Source organism: Stomoxys calcitrans, chromosome 3, assembly GCF_963082655.1.
Source record: "Stomoxys calcitrans chromosome 3, idStoCalc2.1, whole genome shotgun sequence".
Taxonomy (NCBI): Eukaryota; Metazoa; Arthropoda; class Insecta; order Diptera; family Muscidae; genus Stomoxys; species Stomoxys calcitrans.
This window is the reverse complement of record NC_081554.1, coordinates 185,092,706-185,110,197: the sequence shown is the minus strand read 5'-3', so window position 1 is coordinate 185,110,197 and position 17,492 is coordinate 185,092,706. Positions and strand designations below refer to the sequence as shown.

The 17,492-nt window shown below is 39.7% G+C and overlaps 1 protein-coding gene across 1 annotated transcript in view; it reads right to left on the bottom strand.

The window, feature by feature from the left end:
• The window catches only part of LOC106093690 (gamma-aminobutyric acid type B receptor subunit 1), a 400,156-nt gene that overhangs the window by 111,091 nt on the left and 271,573 nt on the right, over positions 1-17,492 (bottom strand). Inside the window, exon 5 of the mRNA XM_059366135.1 lies at positions 4,525-4,741. Within this exon, the coding sequence (XP_059222118.1) occupies positions 4,525-4,741 (217 nt within the window). The remainder of the gene's footprint in view (positions 1-4,524; positions 4,742-17,492) is intronic.

Here is a 17,492-nt window from a genome sequence, read left to right as displayed (position 1 = left end):
GGCACTCCATTAAGAGGGAATGAGTTTACAATTGCTTTTTAGTGTTGCTTACTGCAGAGCACTGGGTGGAGGGGCAGAAGGGCAAGTCTAAAGCAGCGCAAACTAAAACAAGTGAACAAGGATGGGGGGGGGGGGGCATGGGATGAATGCCAATTCTAAAAGTGCTGAAATTAAATCCACAAATACCATGAAGATGTTAGGAAAAATAAGATATGAGAGCATTTTGCCACAAGCACTAATGAAGATATCTATGCGAATAGAAATTAATATAAAAATTTGCCAGAAGTAACCATGGAAATACAAATTTCCAAGTAATGGAACAATTTTGTATATAAAAAAAACTTTTTATTATTTTTTTTTTTTTCATTATTTCTACAACTAAAAGTTTTCAGAACTTTAAAAAATTCTGTTTCAATTTATTTTTCATAATAAATCTCATTTCTACTTTACCCCACAAAATCTTCCCTTATATACACCTCATATAGAGAGTCATTCCCTGCTTAATTACAGCTATCCAAAGTGCAGCTTCCTTTTCCTCGTAAGCCCTTTGGCATATTTCATCTACGGTGAAACCAATTTCAAAATGAAAGCATTGCACAAATAGACTCTTTGACTTTAAACCAAAATTCCTATGCATTCATAGTAGGAAGCAAATAATGAACGGTCTAAGTTAAGACGGTTTCCAATTTCTAAGAAAATTAACCACAAACCTGCAAATGTGTATGTGCAGCTGCATTAGCAATAAAACCACAATACCCAACAGCAAAAGTCACACTCAACCAATACCAATACCATCTAACGTGAGAATTGTTAATGCAGATAGTTCGAGAGCAAGTGGAAGTGTGCGTGTGTGTGGGCAAAGTCAAAGCCATATAGAGCTCAGGGCTGAAGTAAATTTCCTTCTTCAAATATGGTAGAGTCTGCGAGTTAGAGTGTTTGTGTAAAACGATGCACATCGATAAACCGCATCATGGACTACTGCTGCGGTGTCACGCTCTAATACACCTTAAAATTTCATCTCCACCATAATGGGAGTGAGAACATTTGCTGAGGCTATAATAAAATGGGTTTCTATATTCATGCAAAGGATTTCGGGGGAATGGTAAGTGTTGCCAACTTGAAAAAAAGTGGGGAAAGGACAAATGGTACATAAAATATATTATATTGTATGAAAATGAAATTGTTGGGTTTTGTTTGTTTGGGGGGAGGGGGGGGACCTCCCCTCCCTCCCTCCCCCATAACCCAAAGGTCAAAAACGCCAGATCTCGGTGATGCGTGAACCGATTTAGACGAAAATTTATATGACACTCCAAAAACAGGAAATTGGTATACATTTTTTGGGTCAAATAACCTGCGGGGGACGCCCCATCCTAAAACCCACCCGGTAGGATATGTTTACTGATTATGACAATATGGGTATCAAATGAAAGGTATTTAAGAGTAGAGTATGAACTTGGTATAGAAATTTCGCCCAAGTGGTGGAAATTTTATATGACACCCCAAAAACAGGAAATTGGGTCAAATAACCTGCGGGGGACGCTCCATCCTAAAACCCACCCGGTAGGACATGTTTACCGATTAGGACAATATGGGTATCAAATGAAAGGTATTTAAGAGTAGAGTATGAACTTGGTATAGAAATTTCGCCCAAGTGGTCCCACACCCCCAACAGGACACTTCCAGTAAGTAAGCCATTTTTGTGTGAAACATCTTTTGTTGAAAGATCGATCGTGGCAGCAATGTCCAAATCGGCAAAGATAAGGATGCTGATCTCAACTCACCGTAATTAAAGTCAGCAAAATCGTGTTAAATATACGTCATTTATGGGTTTAAGGCCTTAAATCGCGAGATCGGTTTATATGGCAACTATATCCTAATATGGTCCAAACTTAACGGTATTTCAGAAAAATGGCAAAACGGCTTTTATGGGCCTTAGACCTTAAATCGGAAGATCGGTCTATATGGGGGCCATAGCATAATATGGTCAGATCTTAACCATATCTGATACGGATATCGGTTGTCTGATAGATGGTTCAAAGACAACTCATTATGTCAAGTCCCATTGAGCCACAAAGCTCATTTTTGGTTCGGTAATAAGCAGTATTAACGATTTTTGAGTGAAGATCAGCTAGAAGCATTGCAAGAGCTACCAATGCACCTTGAAAAAGTCACACTTTGGTGCGGTTTATGGGGTGGTGGGATCATTGGAGCGTACTTCTACAAGGATGATGCGATAGTAAGCGCTATCGTGAGATGATATCCAACTTGTTTTTGCCCAAAATGCTAGAACTTGACTTGACAAGACGGTGCCACATGTCATGCAGCACGCATTACAATGGACTTATTGAGATGCGAGTTTGGTGAAAATTTTATTTCGTGTTCGGGACAGGTCAATTGGCCGCAATTTAACCCCTTTAAACAATTTTTGGTGGGGCTATGTCAAAGCTCATGTCTATACAGACAAGCCCGCTTCAATTGGCGCATTGGACAACATTAAATAATTTATTCGTGGGATACCGCCCGAAATGTAGAAAAGAGTATACCAAAAATTGGATTAAGCGGATGGATCATTTGAGGCGCAGTCATGGTCAACATTTGCATGAAATAATCTTTAAATATAAAATTATATGGACCGTTTTATCGATTCAAATAAAGATTTCATTAATTTTTCCGAATTTCTTATTTACTTTCTTTTTTGAAAAACTCTCCTATAGCTCTTAAAAAATCACCCTTTATATACTTTGTAAGGTCGGCAATGAGTATTTCGATGTGTTGTAAACGGAATAAAAAAATTCATATACCCCCTTCTATTGGGGGTAAAATAAAAATTTGTGTTTATCGATTACAAGTTTATCGATTTAAAAAATGATAGATACCGAAAATGAAAGCCGCCGTAGAGAAAAGGTTAACAAGTCCGTCTATGACGGGTTCGAATCCTGACGACATAGTCAAAACAAATTTTCAGCCGAGGTTTTCCTCTCCTAATGCTAGCAACATTTGTGAAGTACTATGACATATATAAAACTTCCCTCCATAGAGGTATCGCACTGCGGCCTGCCGTTCGGACTCGGCTATAAAAGGAGGCCCCTTATCATTAAGCTTAAACTTGAATCGGACAGCACTGCAATGATATGTGAGAAGTTTGCCCCTGTTTCCTAGTTGAATTTTCATGATCAAAATTTTAAAATTTGCAGATATCGAAAATTGTCGATAAAAATTCTTATCGATATTTTTAAATTTTATCGATCAATAAATTTTATATATTTTTAAATTTTATATTTTAATTTTTTACGATTTAAAGATTATAGATTTGTATAAGATTCGATTTCAAAGACTATAAAATATGGAAAAGTTATGGAAAAAAGTTATCAAGTTATGCTAGAATGTAATCAAAAATTGAATTCCATATGAATTGGAATTTTTCATTGGTTATCGATAACAAAATAATAAATTTTAGCAATCAAATATTTCAAAAACTTTTGGTTTAATGTATTATCGGCTTCAAATAGTTTTCGGAATTGAAATTTACAATTTATAGATATTTTTAGTTATCGATAAGACGATTGGTTTTGAAAATTATCGATTTAAAAATTATTAGTTATAAATTTTTTTCATTTTAAAAATAATCAATTGGAATAAAATAAGTTTGATCTAAAATTTTTGAATTTCCGAAATTATCGATTTGAAAGTTATCGATATCAAATATTTTTCAATTAATAAAAGTACCAATATCAAAACTTTCTGATCTCCAAAATATTCGACATCAAATACAATTTAGATTTCTGAATATTTTAAATATCGATAACACGATTGGTTTTAAAAATTATCGATTTCAAAATTATTAACTTTAAAAGATATCAAAATAGGAAATTTAATACAAATATTTCCTTGGCAACCCTACCTTTGGCCTATATGAAGACAAAGGTTAATTTAAATTTTTATAGCATAAACGTGTAGTACGTGATCAATCGATTGTATTTGCTCCTAACCTGTTTTTTTCTCTTTTTGTAAGGTCATATGAATTTAAGCGTTTATTTCAAATGGCAGACGGGTATTATTATCCTAGGCCATAATGTGAGAACTGAAAAAAACGAAGTGCTTACGAGAATCATAAGAAAGTAATAAAACTCGAGAGTGGTATGCCACGTTCAATTGTATTCAATGTTTTCCATTTTATATCTCCCCAAAGTGCCCTGCCAGACACAAAGTGAGCTTTGAGCATAGTTAAAAGTTGGTGAAAGATTTATGGCCACGTTATTTCTAAGGATTTGCGGTAACGTTTCCAAATGCCGGGAGTATGGCGCTAAGCCTTGGTTTATCTTCCATTCAAGTGTTTTATGGCCCTAGTCATCACATGACTTCTTTATTTCTATTTTTTGTTTGCTATTTCAAATATGTTTTTTTTTTGTTTGAGGCTTATGCTAAACTATAAAAATTCCTTTTTACACATATTTCCATAAATTCTTGTGTTTTCTATGCTAGAATTTTAGTTTCGCTTTTGTTTTTATGACTTTCTTTACTTACCTATGAAGAACCACACATATGCTCGGCCATACAATTGTTGTTTGTACATCTCACAGAGGACACGCCTCGCTGCCACCACATAGAAGAGGCCCACTATGATGCGGGCATCCTGTCGTCGTAAATTACGCACAGCATCTGTTGGATCGGATAAAAATGATTGTCTTGTAACGATTTCAATTCCTGCCTCCATGCAGCGATTTTCAAGGTCTTCAACCGTCTGAAAAATAAGTGGACAAAAGAAAAACGGAAATAGATAAAATGGAGGGGCACACAGGAGGATAATTAGTATTGTTGCTACATAAATGTGGGTTTTATGAATCCTTTTTTGGCGACTACATGAACGATTCTAAAAATTTTCGTTTTAAAAATTATCGATTTCAAAAATTATCGATTTAGAATATCGTGAATTTTAAAGATTATCAATTTCAATTACAAACTCAAATTTGCCACGAATATTCAATAAAGGAGCAGGGTCACAGATCTCTCTTATCAATGAGCGGATTTCATGATTTCTTAAATCATCGATTTAAATTATTGTCGTCATATAATATTTTCCATAAAGGATTTCTTCAAAAAACAATTTCAAAGTAATCAATGTCAAAAAAATACAGATTTCAAAATTGATCGATTTCAATTAAAAATTATCGATTTCAAAAATAATCGATATAAAAAATAATATATTTAAAATTTTTCAATTTCAAATGTATATGAAAATCTCCCACGAACATTTTAATAAAAAAGAATCAAAGGTCTCACTTTTCAATTAGAGAATTTAAAGATTTTTTTAATAATCGATAATCGATTTCAAAGTTATCGATTTCGAATACTGTCGATTTCTCATATTATTTTCCATGAAGGATTTCTTCGAGCATCAATTTCAATATAATCGATGGCAAAAATAACCGGCAACAAAAATTTTAAGATTTCAAAAATTATCGATTTAAATAATTATCTGAAATATGAACTTTTATGACATCTTAATTTATCGAATTCAATAGTTATAGATTTGAGTTAAACAACCACGATTTATTAAAATCAATTCAATTCAAAGTTACCGGTTGCAAAAATGTTTGATTTTAAATTTATCGATTTCATCGATTATGATTCACGATTTCTTATCCCTGGACAGTTATTCTTCGTCAAAACTACGATGTGCTGTAATATTTTCGACTAAAATGTATTTTTTATGCCCACCACCGAAGGATGGTGTTATATTCATTTCGTCATTCTGTTTGCAACGCTTTGAAATACAATTTTTAACCATATATGGTCGTCGTAAAAATCTAAGACGATTTGGTAAGACGATCTAGACATGTCCGTCCGTCTCTCCGTCTGTCTGTTGAAATCACGTTACAGTCTTTAAAAATTGAGATATTGAGCTGAAACTTTCCACAGATTCTTTTTTTTGTTCATAAGCAGATTAAGTTCGAAAATGGGCTAAATCGGACTATATCTTGATATAGCCCCCATATAGACCGATCCGCCGATTTAGGGTCTTAGGCCCATAAAAGCCACATTTATTATCCGAATTTGCTGAAATTTGGGATAGTGAGTTGTGTTGGACCTCTCGACATCCCTCTTCAACTTGGCTCAGGTCGGTCCAGATTTGCATATAGCTGCCATATGGACCAATTCGCCGTTATAGGGTCTTGGGCATATAAAAACCACATTTATTATCCGATTTTGCTGAAATTTGGGACAGTGAGTTATGTAAGGCCTTCGTCATCCTTCGTCAAATTGACCCAGATCGGTTCAGATTTGGTTATAACTGGCATGTAGACCGATCCTCCGATATAGGGTCTTGGGCCAATAAAAGCCACATTTATTATCCGATTTTGCTGAAATTAGGAACAGTGAGTTATGTTAGGCCCTTTCACATCCTACGTCAATTTGCCCCAGATCGGTTCAGATTTGGTTATAGCTGCCAGGTAGACCGATTCCCCGATTTGGGGTCTAAAGCCCATAAAAGCCACATTTATTATCCGATTTTGCTGAAATTTGGAACAGTGAGTTGCGTTAGACCCTTCGACATCCTTCGTCAATTTGGCTCAGATCGATACAGATATGGATATAGCTGCCATATAGACCGATCCTCCGATTTAGGGTCTAAAGCCCATAAAAGCCACATTTATTACCCGATTTTGGTGAAATTTGGGACAGTGAGTTGCTTTAGGCCCCTCGACATCCTTCGTCAATTTGTCTCAGATCGGTTCAGATTTGGATATAGCTGCCATATAGACCAATCCTCCGATTTAGGGTCTAAAGCCCATAAAAGCCACATTTATTGCCCGATTTTGCTGAAATTTGGAACAGTGAGTTGCGTTAGGCCCCTCGATATTCTTCGTCAATTTGGCTCAGATCGGTCCAGATTTGGATATAGCTGCCATATAGACCGATCCTACGATTTAGGGTCTCAGGCCCATTAAAGGCGCATTTATTGTCCGATGTCGCCGAAAATTGGGACAGTTAGTTATGTTAAATCCCTTGACATACTTCTGCGTTATGGCCGAAATTGGTCCAGATTTGGATATAGCTGCCATGTAGACCGATATCTCGATTTAAAGTCTTGGCCCCATAAAAGGCGCATTTAAAATCCGATGCCACTGAAAACTGACACTGTGACTTATATTAGGCTCTTCGACATCTGTGTCGTATATCGTTCAGATCGGTTTATTTTTGGATATAGCTACTAAAAAGACCAAAATTTTGTTATGACTCGTACTTATTAATATTTGGTGTAAATCGGAACATATTTCGATATAACTGCTATGAGACATAAGGTATGCAATTTTCACAAGATTTAGATGAAATGTGGTTTACATATATATCCGAGGTGGTGGGTATCCAAAGTTCGGCCCAGCCGAACTTAACGCCTTTTTACTTGTTTATATTTAAAGTAACTAGTAAAGTGTCAAAAATCTTTATTGCTTTTTCAAAATTTTGTACAATTTTTGCAATTTTTGCAATCTTTTCAATTTTTTTTTTATTTTAATCTTATTTTTACCTTTTTTGTTGCTAACACTTTTCTAATATTATTAAATGTGCTCTGGCTCATTGCCTTATTTCCGACCAATAAATTTTCCATCCTATCGACAAGGAAAAATCATTACCGAATCCAGTCGACATGCTTATTTCCATTCTAAATTGCTTTCATTATTTGTTGCAGCAGAGTTTAAAAATTCAACGCATTACCAAACAATTTCCTGGTACGAAAAATTCAATCATTTTGAATACTCCCCCACACCCATGAATGGCAATTCCAAACCAAGGCAAAAACTCAAACGTAAACCTAGGCAAGCCATTAATGCAACGTGCATTGGGTTTATGCAGATTGCTCCACTCCTCCTTTGAGCACATTTGAATTGGAATGCTAATGTTGAAGCGAATTCCGATGATGCTGTAGCAACTCTCTAACTATGTGCAGCACTTGACGTTCAAATTCCTCTCGAAAATGAAAATTATTAGAATTAGTGGAGCTGCACATCATTTTGGCAAGCATTAAAAGGTATTAAGAATAAAGCCAATCGCAAAAGTAAATATATGCATACGATCAACCAACACATGCACAAAAAAACACACACACTATATGTTACATTGAGCTGCTATCAGGAAAGGAAGTTAGTCAGCTAGCTGCCTGGTTGAAAGTCCTTGTAGGGAGTTTTGCAACCAAATGTCGAGGGAAAATTAAAGAGAGAGTGAGAGAGAATCAAACAAGAACTGACGAAATTGGCTTAAAGAATGGCATCGACGAATTTTAAATACCCAACATTAGGGATAGTTTGGAAAGCTTACAGAAAATAAAAATCATAAAAAGGAAATTTAAATGAAAATAATTCAAAAATTTGTGGAAAAATTTGAAGAAAAAGACGAAATTCCATTTTTGTTGCATAAAAGATATGTCAATGTTATTGGACGGACAAACATAGCTTATGCTGGCTCACTATAACATTTCGAAAAAATTTCCTCATTCTTCTTAAATACTCATTTCATTACTTTACTTTAGTTGCTTTCTTTAATTGGCTATGACAGAATATTTGTTCCACTAGCCGATCGTAGAAAAGCGTTCCAAGCGCCTCGATCTTCTGCTCTCATTCTAAAATCTCTGACACCAAGTTTCGAGGTGTCTCCCACAACTAAATCTTTCCATCGGGCTTTTGGCCGTGTACCACCGTGTTCCGTGCCTTCAAAAGACTTCTTTGCTGGAGCCTGTTCATCCATTCTGACAATATGACCTAGCCAACGCAGCCCGTCGTCGCCATACAGCTCCTACAGCTTGTGGTTCATATGTCGCCTATATTCTCCGTTAACGCAAACTGGTCCATATATTTTATGAAGAATATTTCTCTCAAATACTCCAAGTACTGCCTCATCTGCTTTCACAAGTACCCATGCTTCAGAACCATATAACAGCACGGGTAGTATCAGTGTCTTGTATAGTGTAGTCTTCGTCTGTCGAGAGGTGGCCTTGTTTCTAAACTGCCCTCTTAGTCCAAAGTAGCATGTGTTTGCCAGTATTATTCTTCACTTTATCTCAAAACTGGTGTCATTCGTTTCGGTTACGGCGGTGCCGAGGTAGATAAAGTTACTGACTGTCTCAAAGTTGTGGTTCCCAATTTTCTCTATTTTCTTTATCTGCTCGGTTGTGCAAGGCTTTTTGGGAGTTGAAACCATCCATTTTGTCTTATCTCCATTTACTGCCAGACCCATTCTCACTGACTCTCTTTCGATTCTTTTAACGGCTGCAGTGACTACTTCCGGTGACTGACCTATGATATCAATGTGGTCGGTATAGACGATTAACATGTTTTCTCTTGTGAGTAGTATATATTCATCTGCATCTCGTATAATCTTCTCCAGCAGGATATTAAAGAGATCACATAATAGGATGTGTCCTTGTCTGAAACCTCGTTTAAATGGTTCGAAGAGATGCTCTCCTATTCTTACTGAGGAACGCGTATCAGCAAATGTCATCCTGCAGAGTCCTATCAATTTTGCAGGGATACTAATCTCAGACATGGCTTGAAATACCTTTGAACGTAAAGAAGTATCGAAGGCGGCTTTGTAGTCAGCAAAGAGTTGGTAGGTGTTGATTTGTCCTTCTCGGGTCTTTTCCAGGATTTGGCGCAGTGTGAAAATCTGGTCTAGGGTGGAATTACCTGGTCTAAAGCCGCATTGAAAGGGGCCAATTATCTCATTGACTTTAGGTTTAAATCTTTCATACAGTACGCTTGAGAGTATCTTGTATGCGATGGGGAGGAGACTTATTCCTCTGTAGTTGGCACATGCCGTCTTGTCTCCTTTCTTTTGTACGGGACATAGACGTAGCTGAGATTCCAATCATCGGATATGCGTTTTTCTAGCCAGATTGCGCAGATAAGCAGATGCATAAGCCTTATCAGCGTGTCGCCTCCGGTCTTAAATAGTTCAGCGGGTAACCCGTCGGCTCCTGCTGCCTTGTTGTTCTTTAGTCGGTTCACTGCTACCTGGAAATCATTTTGACTAGGAGGTAAACATTCTATACAATCATCATTGATTGGTTCTGCGGTATCCTCTTCGCCGCCAACATCGTTGGTAAAATGTTCTTTCCATATCCTAAGCATGTTATCTGTGTCAGTTACCAGATTTCCTTCTTTGTCTCTGCAGGAGGATGTGCCTGCACCAAAGCCAGCGGTTGGATATTTAATTCTTTGGTAGAATTTCCAGACTTCATTCTGACTCCTGTACATCTCAATTCGCTCATACTCACGTCTTTCCATTTCCTTTTTCTTTCTGTGGAATAGACGTTTCTCCTCTCTTTCCTTTTTTTCCGATACCTCTCCTTCATCTGGCGCATTGCTGCTGATTGCAGGGTTGCTCTATATGCCGCATTCTTGGTTTCAGTAGCACCTCGACACTCTTGGTCGTACTATGGGTTTTTCGACGTCTCTCCTCTCTCCTTTTCTCCCGATACCTCTCCTTCATCTGGCGCGTTGCTACTGATTGCAGGGTTGCTCTATTTGCCGCATTCTTGGCCTCAGTAACATCTCGACACTCTTGGTTGTACCATAGGTTTTTTGGAGGAGGCTTCCGGTACCCAAGTACTGATTTCGCGGCATATTCCATGGAGTGGCCAATAGTTTGCCACTGCGCCATTTTATCATCGGAACAAGGAGTGCTTTCATCAAGCAGTTGGGTCAGTCGAGTGGAGTATGCCGCTGCCATTTGTTGTGTTTGCAGCTTTTCAATGTCCAGCATCCGTGCAGTGTCAGATCGTATTTTCCTCGCCATATTCAAACAGGTGCGAACCTTTGCTGCAACAAGGTAATGATCCGAATCTATGTTCTCTCCACTGAACGATCGTGCATCTAACACGCTGAATGAATGCCTTTCATTTATCACAATGTGATCAATTTGGTTTCTTGTGTTTTGATCGGGTGACAGTCATGTTGGAGGCCAGAGGTTAGCATGTCCGCCAATGACGCTGAACGCTTGGGTTCGAATCCTGGCGAGACCATCAGAAAAAAAAAATTCACAGGTGATTTTCCCCTCCTAATGCTGGCGACATTTGTGAGGTACTATGCCATGTAAAACTTCTCTCCAAAGAGGTGTCGCGCTGCGGCTCGCCGTTCGGACTCGGCTATAAAAAGGAGACCCCTTATCATTGAGCTTAAACTTGAATCGGACTGCACTCATTGATATTTGAGAAGTTTGCCCCTGTTCCTTAGTGGAATGTTCATGGGCAAATTTTGCATTTTTGACAGCCATGTGGCTTTGTGTGTATTTTTATGTTGAAATCTGGTGCCAATAACTACCATGTTTTTTGCCGCGGCGAAATCTATCAGCCTCAACCCATTACTTTACGTTATCTCATGGAGGCTAAACTTTCCGACTGTTGGACCAAAAATGTCTTCCTTCCCTATTTTTGCATTAAAAAGTTCCCAGAACAATTTTAGTATCATAGGCGGGGCAGCGGTCATATTCTCTCTCTAGGCGCTCGTAGAAAATATCCTTGGTCTGCTCGTCTTTGTCTTCCGTCGGGGCATGGGCACAAATAAGGCTGATGTTGAAGAATTTGGCTTTTATGCGGATTGTGGCTAGCCTCTCATCCACCGGAGTAAAGCTGAAGACAAGGTGTTTCAGTCTCCCACTAACCACATATCCACAGCCAAATTCATGCCTCGTGTTATGGCAGCTATAGCATAGTTCGTCACGGTTTGGTGTAGTAGTGACGCCATTCCCTGTCCATCGCACTTCCTGTAAGGCGGTAATATCTGCCTTGTGCTTCTCTAATACATCTGCGTATATTGCACCTTCTCTATAAAGTGTGGGGACATTTCAGGTGCAGATCCGCAAATCATGGTCCTTTTTTTGTTTGCGTGGGTCGTCAACGTTGGGGGGGAGGGTCCGTTGGGGGGAGGGTCCGTTGGGGGAGTGTCCGTTGGGGTGAGGGTCCGATGGGGGGAGGGTCCGTTGGGGGGGAGGGTCCGTTGGGGGGAGGGTCCGTTGGGGGGAGGGTCCATTGGGGGGAGGGTCCGTTGGGGGGAGGTCCGTTGGGGGGAGGTCCGTTGGGGGGAGGTCCGTTGGGGGAGGTCCGTTGGAGGGAGGGTCCGTTGGGGGGAGGGTCCGTTGGGGGGAAGGTCCGTTCGGGGGAGGGTCCGTTGGGGGGAGGGTCCGTTCGGGGGAGGGTCCGTTCGAGGGAGGGTCCGTTCGGGGGAGGGTCCGTTCGGGGGAGGGTCCGTTGGGGGGAGGGTCCCAGTGCCCCAACCGCATGGGTTTTGTGGGATTGCACACGCATCCCTCGTTGGGGCGAGCCGCTTGCTCCAAGATCCGACTCTTGCCGCCAGCCGCCCCTAACCTGGGAACAGACGCTGATGTTGGCCATTTGTTATTTGGTGAGCCGCTTGCTCCAAGATCCGACGCTCGCCGCCTGCCGCCCCTAACCTGGGAACAGACGTTGATGTTGGCCATTGGTTATTTGAAGGCGACAATAACTCGCCTTGTCATCTCGAGTATCATGTTGTCTTGGCATACGCGGAGCGGAGGGCACTGGAGACTCTTCTAGATATCCGACCCATTGACATACAGATTAAATGTGAGGCAGCCACTGCGGCTATGGGACTTAAGGCGATGGCAGAATGAATTGTGGATGGGAGCAGCTCATACCATAGCGGTATAATCGAGGAAGGAAGGGAAGAGGTTTCCGATCGGATACCTGAGATGAAGCTTAAAGACTAGTGCGAGGCACTGTTGCCATCGCCACAGTCTTGGATTGACGGAACCCTATTATTGCCATCTGGTAGATCATGTTACACGGATGGATCAAAGCTAGAGGACAGAGTGGGCTTGGGGGTTTACATTGAGAACACTGCTGCCATCGACACAGTCTTGGATTGACGGAAACATAGTATTGCCATCTGGAAGATCATGTTACACACGGGTAGATCAAAGCTAGAGGAGAGAGTGGGCCTGGGGGTTTACATTGAGAACCCAGAGAGTGAGATCTGTTTTAGACTGATGGCAGCAGTGCCTCGCACTCGATGATCCTGCCGGCGGAGATCCGGGCGATCACGGAATGCGTGAAGTTGTGTGGTGCCAACGCAAGAACGTTGATTGTGATCATCTTTGCCGACAGTAAAATTGTCTTAAGGGCAATAACAACCTCGAGTATCATTGGCACTCAGTATTTAATTAAGAGCCAGTGCCAACTGACTTCTCACTGAGACTCTCCTCGCATTTCATTACACTTGCCATTTTACAAATGCAACGACCATTTGTTTATGCCCCACCATCCCATGGTGTAGGGTATGCAAAAGGATTCCCCCAAAAAAAAAACGCTGAAGCTCAACATACGTTGATTGCAAATATGCAAAGTAGGTATTCCCCATATTCCCATGCTTTCCCGCATCAATTTTCTCCTTACCTCTTTCCATTTTCTCCTTTCCACTTCATGTAAGTACTGCAATACTCGAACACAAACAATTCAATTGAGAATTTTTCCTAAATGTATTTTTGTTGCTGCTAAACTAAATTTTCATATTAAATCGGCAAATTTATATGGAAATTCACGTATTCCACAGTGATGCCTTACCCAGAGCTGACAACAAACGTGCGGGACTTATGGCATACTGGTGTACTGGTATAAGTGTGTGTGAGTGTTTGTTTGTGTTTGCGCCAGAAAACGTGAGGCAGAGCAAGAGAGTTACATATGCTGGAAATCGTTTATAAATGTTTCAATGCATTTGGATTTGGGATAATGTTTTAGCTTACCATGCTTAATGTATGTGTGTGTGTATAAATGAGGGTGTGTGTAAAAGTGTAGATGGAGTCTGGGTGTTGTGCACAGTGGCAGAAAGTTTTAATTTCCTGATTACTTCTAGTACAAATGGAGTTGTGTAAGAAAACCTTAACCTAACAATTGAACATTTCGGTTCTCGTTGTAACAAAAGATACTCAAAGACAACGACGTTTCCTCCCCGGGTCATCATGGCCACTTAGCGCTGGAGTCACGTTTACGATAGTCACAACTAAAGGCCTGATGGCATATTTCCGGCGTTACTACAGAAAGAGGTCGACTATATGATGTCTCATCTGGTCACTATTTTCACAGGGTGCCTAGAACTTGCTCAAATAAAGGGTGATTTTTTTGAGGTTAGGATTTTCATGCATTAGTATTTGACAGATCACGTGGGATTTCAGACATGGTGTCAAAGAGAAAGATGCTCAGTATGCTTTGACATTTCATCATGAATAGACTTACTAACGAGCAACGCTTGCAAATCATTGAATTTTATTACCAAAATCAGTGTTCGGTTCGAAATTTTGACAAATTTTGTTCAGCGATGAGGCTCATTTCTGGTTGAATGGCTACGTAAATAAGCAAAATTGCCGCATTTGGAGTGAAGAGCAACCAGAAGCCGTTCAAGAACTGCCCATGCATCCCGAAAAATGCACTGTTTGGTGTGGTTTGTACGCTGGTGGAATCATTGGACCGTATTTTTTCAAAGATGCTGTTGGACGCAACGTTACGGTGAATGAACACATTTCGAACCGAACACTGATTTTGGTAATAAAATTCAATGATTTGCAAGCGTTGCTCGTTAGTAAGTCTATTCATGATGAAATGTCAAAGCATACTGAGCATCTTTCTCTTTGACACCATGTCTGAAATCCCACGTGATCTGTCAAATACTAATGCATGAAAATCCTAACCCCAAAAAAATCACCCTTTACAAACAGCATGCCTATGTCAAGGGAAGGTCGGTGGAGACTGCCCTGCACGAGGTTGTGCATAAAATAGAAGAATCCTTCGATGTCAAAACGTTTTCGGCATGCATTGACTCGGAGGGGGCTTTTAACAATAGCCAGCAGTGGCTATGTTTGTGACCCACTGCTGGCTGTGTTCGTACAGCGCCTTGCAACATATCCAGTATGACTATACTCCCGTAGTAAAGTGAGGCTAGAGCTAGATTGGAAATGTATCCACTCCATGCACCGATTACACTTCACCGACACCGACCGATGATGGAGGTGGTTCTTGCAAATCGAAACAGAATCGAACCGAGGCGGTTCTTGCAAACCGATCAGAACCAGGATCTGGGGTTCTTTTCAATCCCGGGAATGGACCAGGAGTGTGCGGAGAATGCACTCTGGGATGTGTTTCTCCCATGATGAAAAAAGACGAACACGTACACTGAGGCCTTGCCGATGAAGGGTTCCATCGGGTCAATTTGGTGCGAACAACCGGCTGCCATGGGATTGTAATCGGCTTGATTGGTCCATGATATTGTATAGGGGCCATCGTAGCTCAGAGGTTAGATTATCCGACTTTAACACTGATGTCCTGCGAACAAATACAGGTAACTCAATGACCCCCTTCTATGGTAAATGATTGTTAATCCAACATATTTCACAAAATATTTCGCTATGTGGATTCTTACTAATCCCAGTTGCCTTCATGCTACTCTAGGATATTTGTCTCAGGGTTGTTATGCATATGCACTTTGATTGATAGAGAATTCCTTCCAAGGACTCCTTACTATCTCAAAAACTCTACTCAATGCCAGCTTCACAGTAGTGAAGTGAAAAATTCATCCAATAAGAAAATTCACATAAATTTCGCATAAAATCCTTTAGACACCATGGCGTGTGCCAAATTGTAGTCAACACCAAATGTGTTAAAAATGCAAATAAAGCATATTGAATTATATCAAGGATAAAGCATTGAGTGAGACAACGAAGAGAAAAATTTATAACGGCAAATCTTAGAAAAATCTGACACTGACAATGATAACATAATTTCATTAAATTTCTTGGATATCCTTGGTGCGCCAAAGGATTTTTGTCGGGTGAAAAGACAAATTTTTACTGAATTACCATCAATCATTATAAGAATAAAGCGAGTAAGGCTGATAAGAAGCCAAGGGGTGTTATGTTGAACGCCCTTTAATCGCTCGACGCTGGCAATGGTGATAATGGTTGTGTGATTTTATTACATTTGTTATGATGGTAAAAATACTTGGGCTTTTATTGTTTTCCCCAACTAGCGCTACACCTCTCTCCCTTTCTCCCGCTATACATGGTGTCTGAGACTCCTCCTTTGGTTATAGTATGTCTGCTGTTAATTAATAAGGCGTTTCTAAATCAACAGTTAATTTTTGTGTGGAGTGGTTGCCCCAGTTTTTCTTCACCGTTTTTTTTTTTTTTTGTAGATTTTCTTAAAGTAAAGAAAATTCTTCATTAATTTTCTTGACCCTGACGTTATTTGTTTTTTAAGCAGTCGATTTTCATTTAATCAAAATCCCTTTATTTAGCTTTTTTACAAGTTTGTTTTTTCTGATACCGAAAAGTTTCTCTCCTTTTCTCTCTGTCATCAGTTCATGTTGCGTGTCATTGTAATTCACACCCTGGCAACATTTAGTCCTTTTATTGCTGCCTGATTCCTATTTTCTTCCCTTCCCTTTTCCCATTTCATAGACTCTTTTTGTGGAGTCCTTTAATTCTTGCCTTTCGTATGACTGCATTTGATTGTATTTGGCCCATTGCTTTGTCGACGACGACTGTGAGCCGAAGTCTCCTTTCAATACTCTTAATTATCCTGTGGTGCTCTGTGATTTCTTGTGGTTTTTATGAGTGGCAGGGCATTGATTGATTTCAAATGAAGACCATTCAAGGCGAGAATAAAAATTGGTTTATGGCTTGAAATTGGAGCTGTGGCAAAGAACTTTCACATTTCAATTAATTTCAAGAGGATGGCAGAGAAAGTAGTTGAAAAGCACGAAAATGAGACAAAAATGTAAAGAAAATTTTATGATGTTCAATAAAAGTGAGTATATTTGAATAAAGAAAACTGCAAGGAAAAATGCCCTGGTAGTGACTACAAGGAGGAATGTCCCACCCAAGTTGAAAAGGGACATCGAAGAACTTAACACAACTTACTGTCCCCAATTTCAGCGAAATCGGACAATAAATGCGCCTTCTATGGGGCCAAAACCTTAAATCGAGAGATCGGTCTATATGGCAGCTACATCCAAATTTGGTCCGATATGGGCCAAATTGAAGAGGGATGTCGAAGAGCCTAACACAACTCACTGTCCCAAATTTCAGCGAAATCGGACAATAAATGCGCCTTCTATGGGGCCAAAACCATAAATCGAGAGATCGATCTATATGGCAGCTATATCCAAATCAGGACCGATCGGGGCCAAATTGAAAAGGGACATCGAAGAACTTAACACAACTTACTGTCCCAAATTTCAGCGAAATCGGACAATAAATGCGGCATCTATGGACCCAAGACCTTAAATCAAGAGATCGGTCTATGTGGCAGTTATATCCAAATCTGGACCGAACAGAACCAAATTGAAGAGGGATATCAAGGAATCTAACGTAACTTACTCTCCCAAATTTCGGCGAAATCGGACACTAAATGCGTCTTTAATAGGCCCAAGACCTTAAATCGAGTGATCGGTCTAAATGGTAGCTATATCAAA